Raw genomic sequence first — 4614 nt, 5'->3', positions numbered from 1 at the left:
AGAGTGGGTGACGGAGAGGCTACGGGGGAGTGAGAGCAGGTGAGGGTGAGGCTACGGGGGAGTGAGAGCAGGTGAGGGAGAGGTTGCGAGGGAGTGAGAGAGGGCAGGTGAGGGAGAGGTTGGGTGTGAGAGAGCGCAGTTGAGGGAGAGGATTCGAGTGAGTGAGAGAGAGTGGGTGAGGGAGAGGCTACGAGGGAGTGAGAGCACGTGAGGGAGAGGTTGTGAGGGAGTGAGAGGGTAGGTGAGGGAGATGTTGCGAGGGAGTGAGAGGGAGCAAGAGCGGTGAGGGAGAGGGAGCGACAGTGAGGGGGTTGACGAGAGGGTGAGTGCCGAGAGAGCTGGAGAGGGAGGTTTAAATGGGGGTGAAGGGGGAGGGGCTAGTATGCGTGTGCGCGAGAAGAAGCTAAGGGAAGGGGGGGGCAGTAGTAGGAGAGAAGGGAGATGGTGGGGGGGGAGGTCTAAGCGAGGGAGGGAGGGTGGTGGGGAAGGAGAAGAGAGAGAGAGAGAGAGAGGATAACTTGGGGGGGGGTCGACAAGGTGTTGACCACCTCCTCCCTTAAAAATATATATATATATATATATATATATATATATATATATATATATATATATATATATATATATATAAAGGTGGGGGGGGTTCTCACACAAGCTAGAGAGAGAGAAAAAAAAGGGATTTTAGACTCCTCTCAGTACTCAAATGTCAAGGAGGAAATTCAAAAGTTTGAAACTGCCAAAGCAAAAGTGTCAGCAACCAAAGAACCTCATGTGTCGGAACTCATAATGTGTCATCCTCATCATGGACTGAGTACATGGCCTCAATGTACACTACCTGTGTCAGTTGCCCCTGTAGTTGAAGCAAGTCTCGGGTCTATTGGGGGCTGGGGGGTGGCAAAGTCCATTTTTGAAGACTTGTCAGCATTAATAAGATTGTCATCATTAATAAATTTGCCTAATAGGTCCGTATGACCTATGACAGCCCAAAAATATGTGCTACTGAAAGAGGTCTTGAGACGCAGAGAAATCCTATCAATGGAGGCTGGCCAAAAAGAACAAAGCTTGGAATTGATCAATTCTACCGCACTGCTCTACCAGGAGTGCGGTAGAGCAATTGGTGAAGCGTGTGTGTGTTTGGGGTAAGGTTTCATGCTCGAGTCTTACTTCTAGCTCTCATCCGTAAGGACACTACAAATAAAAAAAATCTCACATTAAAAAAAAAAATTCGACGGTTGACATTGGACAAGCAGAAAGGGCTTGGGCCGCATGCGTGCGTGTGTTTCAAGCTAGGATTGTATTATTATTATACTAAAATTGTATTATTATTATTATACTAAATTACATGTTTACGACTTTTGAAATGTGGTGTCACGAACACACCGAAAGCAAGCAGCTTGCTGCAGCTTTTCTTGTCCAAGGTGGCTTTTGTGGCTGGTTGCGGGTGTTTTACCAGGGTTAGGGTTAGGTTAACCATTCCTTGCCTTTTCTGCTCAGAGTTCAGTATCTAGGGTTCGCATTTTGCAGTGCATCTCCTGTATTGCGAATTTGTTGGTATTTCACAAGCTTTTCACGGTGAATCCTGAACCTCTTTACATGGTCAGTCATGGCTTGAATCCAAGCTGCTCAGGGTTCTAGAATTCAAGCTTTTCAACTTTCAGGGTCTTTCCTATGCTGTTTGCGGTTAAAAGACCATTAGGGTATGTTGTACAGTAAAGCTTTGCCCTTTTCACTGTTTTTGTTTTCTTGCTGCATGCTTCAGAAGGTAGCATATGATTGCTGTCAGCAGACGCAAAATTGACGTCAAGGCATCCCCACTCCACAGGCTTTTCTCTGTTGCTTAAAGAATAAAAAAACAATACTTCCCATGTGAAGCCGCCAAAGCTCTGGGACGGGACAAGCTGTTGGTCTTGTTAGACCAGTAGCCTTTGGTGAAGATAACAAGCTAGGGTTGCTGTTCTGAGAGAGAGAGAGAGAGAGAGAGAGAGAGAGAGAGAGAGAGGTAGATCTCTGATTTACTCAGAGCTTTGATGATCTGAGGAGGAGTCTTAGGGTCTCTGATACAAGAAAGAAAGTTTAAGCAGAGTTTCTAGCTCTTTGCAAAGGGCAAGTTGTAGATTTACTAAATAGGAGAACAGATCTGCTGAAGAAGCCAGCCTGACATCTGTTGAAGCTATCATACCCCTCCGGATCATCGTTTGCCCCTCACTTGTTACCCCTCCCCTTTGAACCAGCACAGCCATGGGTGCCTCCATCTTCCTCATCATCACGGTGCTTGTCCTGGATCTCATTGCTTTTGGGCTTGGCATTGGAGCTGAACAGAGGCGTGCCACAGTATGCTCCCATGCTCTTTTCTTCTGAATTTTTGCTTGTATTCTACATTATTTTGAACTTGAAGTGTTTTGTCTTTTGAGAGAGAGAGAGAAAGAGAGAGAGAGAGAGAGTGAGATGTACATGCACATACTTTTTTCACATGCATGGGCAGATCTGTCTCAGAGTTTGCTAGGGCTGTTCTGTTTTTGTTTGAGCATCGCAAGGCAAATCATGCTCAATGATTCTAGTTGGTCACATGCAAGAGTTCAATCCCTCTTGTTGCACTTGGCAGGGTACGAAGCAGCATGATGATACAAGTACTTTTCAGTGGTGTTCGTACGCATCAGATATTGCCTCTGGTCTGGGTGTGGGGGCTCTCTTGTTTCTGCTGGGGAGTCAGCTCCTGATATCAGCGGCTACCCGATGTTTGTGCTGTGGAGGCTCCTTAAAACCGGGTGCAGCCCGTGCCTTTGCTATCATCTTCTTCTTTTTGAACTGGTAACACTTCCTAGTTCACATCTATCCATGCACACTTGAATCTTTCAAATTTTTCCTTCCTGTTGTTCTCACCAATCTATATCTCCTCGCAGGGTGTCCTTCCTGGTAGCAGGAGCTTGTCTTTTGGCTGGTTCAGTCCAGAATGCCAAACACACCAGATATTTCTCTTATTTTGGAACAGTGGATCTGACATGTGAAGCGATTCGAAAGGACACTTTTGCTGCCGGAGTAGCTTTTACCTTTTTTACGTTCATTCTGAGTGTCTCCTATTACCTTTGTTACACCAAAGCAAGAGAAGACCCTTGGAGAAAGGCAAACAGGGGGGACACAGGCATAAATATGACTCCATACGCGTAAGCCAATTTCCTTGACAAGAAGTTTTACTGCATTCTGAGTCTAGAAGTCGGAAGCATTTAGTTTGGTTTGATGCAAGTAAAGCTTCTTTCATGTTGATTTCAAAGATGGGTCTCAGGGTAGATTACTGGTAGCTATATGATGTTTACTTCCAAAGAGGTATTGTGGAAGGGCTTTTTCTGTGGTAGGACTTTTTGTGAATGGCATTCTTACTAACTTTTGAATATATCTTTTTAATCTGATTTTTTTGTGAGCTGATGCCATTGACTTCTCGAAGTTAAGATGGTTTACATAGAATTTTGACTGTCAAACAACAAATCATGCAAGATTTTGAGTGCCTAAGTGACATGATCATCTGCAGTCGATCAAGTTCTTGAGCCATGGTTTGATGCTCATTTAAGTTGAAGATGTATGCCCTTGTGTGTGTGGTTTGTGGGAGCATATATTGATACCACTATTGGGCACTGATGACGTTAGTGGGGATGTCGTAGTATCTAGTCCATACTATGCATAATGGAGTTGATGCCTTGTGGATGGACTACCATCAGGTTATAACTTGCACTTTCTTATAAGGTGAATTTGGGCATGTTCTTGGATTCATTTAGGTATATATCGAATGCTGTTCTTTTCTTTTTAATTGTCAAAGTGAGCATGTTTCTTTTTAGCTATCCAAGTCAGCATGTTTCTTTTAATTGTCAAAGTCTGCACATTTCTTAAAAGTCAGCACAATTCTTTTAACTGTCTAAGACAGCACATTTCTTAAAATTAAAGTTTTTGGAAGTTTTACCAAGTTTTGTGCAATCAAACCTTGTATGCAAAAACTGGTTGGCCTGTGATAGCAAGGGGGGGGGGGTGTGTGGGTGGTTTGGTGTTATCAGTTTGATAGACGTAGTCTGATGTGCTTCAATTTTAAAAATAAAGTGCAAGCTTGGATTAACACAGGAAAAGTTAGCCTAGCGATTAAAGCAAAGAGTTGTGAGATCAAGGTCTTGAGTGGCGAAAAACTACCGTGTATGTAGAGGAAATCCACTCAAGATTGAAATGTTTCTCCTCCTAAAAAGGAATTCTCATATGAGCATTTTATTTGAGTTCACAGTCACATTTTCTCCTTTGGTCAATGTATCAATATTGTGTTTGTTACAACCCTATGGATCTCCTAAACACAAAACACAATGATTAGTACAAACCCCCTAAGAAGGGTGCGATGATTTGAACCACTTGAGTTAGAGGCTAATTTTTGACCCCCATGGATCCACGTCGGTTTGTCCCATAGAGGCTTTTGGCATGTCAATCTAAGCTCTTACCACGTGTTTTTGGAGTCTTGGCATGTTTATCTATGCTTTGCTATGTGTGGTCGGAGTCTTGGTCTAATTTTAACAATAACCCATGTTTCATGTATATAGTGTCCATTGTTGCTTTAAATAATCATCTTAGTTGCTCGTACTAGCTTGCTTT

The 4614-nt window shown here is 43.5% G+C and overlaps 1 protein-coding gene across 2 annotated transcripts; it reads left to right on the top strand.

The window, feature by feature from the left end:
• Positions 1 to 1284: 1284 nt before the first annotated feature.
• LOC147625561 (uncharacterized) lies at positions 1285 to 3401 on the top strand. 2 transcript variants are annotated; one of them, XM_086817067.1, is made up of 3 exons: positions 1285 to 2328; positions 2600 to 2805; positions 2898 to 3401. In XM_086817067.1, exons 1-3 carry the CDS (start codon positions 2236 to 2238, stop codon positions 3160 to 3162), a joined length of 564 nt encoding a protein of 187 aa, XP_086673193.1. In that variant the 5' UTR covers positions 1285 to 2235; the 3' UTR covers positions 3163 to 3401. The 2 variants fall into 2 exon arrangements, with proteins under 2 accessions (XP_086673193.1, XP_086673194.1); XM_086817068.1 differs by having other exon boundaries at positions 1392 to 2328; positions 2480 to 2805.
• The last annotated feature ends 1213 nt before the right edge of the window (positions 3402 to 4614 follow it).

Source organism: Cibotium barometz, chromosome 23 (genome assembly GCF_041138505.1).
Source record: "Cibotium barometz isolate CiBa-2024 chromosome 23, ASM4113850v1, whole genome shotgun sequence".
Lineage (NCBI taxonomy): Eukaryota > Viridiplantae > Streptophyta > Polypodiopsida > Cyatheales > Cibotiaceae > Cibotium > Cibotium barometz.
The sequence above is the reverse complement of the archived record's forward strand: the minus strand, read 5'-3'. Positions and strand labels throughout refer to the sequence as shown.

What these genes read in the sequence shown, in the direction of transcription:
- LOC147625561 (XM_086817067.1), top strand. Translation starts at nt 2,236, where the DNA reads ATGGGTGCCTCCATCTTCCTCATCATCACGGTGCTTGTCCTGGATCTC. An exon ending in CTGAACAGAGGCGTGCCACA is followed by an intron (nt 2,329 to 2,599) that starts GTATGCTCCCAT and finishes TGCACTTGGCAG; the next exon opens with GGTACGAAGCAGCATGATGA. An exon ending in ATCTTCTTCTTTTTGAACTG is followed by an intron (nt 2,806 to 2,897) that starts GTAACACTTCCT and finishes ATCTCCTCGCAG; the next exon opens with GGTGTCCTTCCTGGTAGCAG.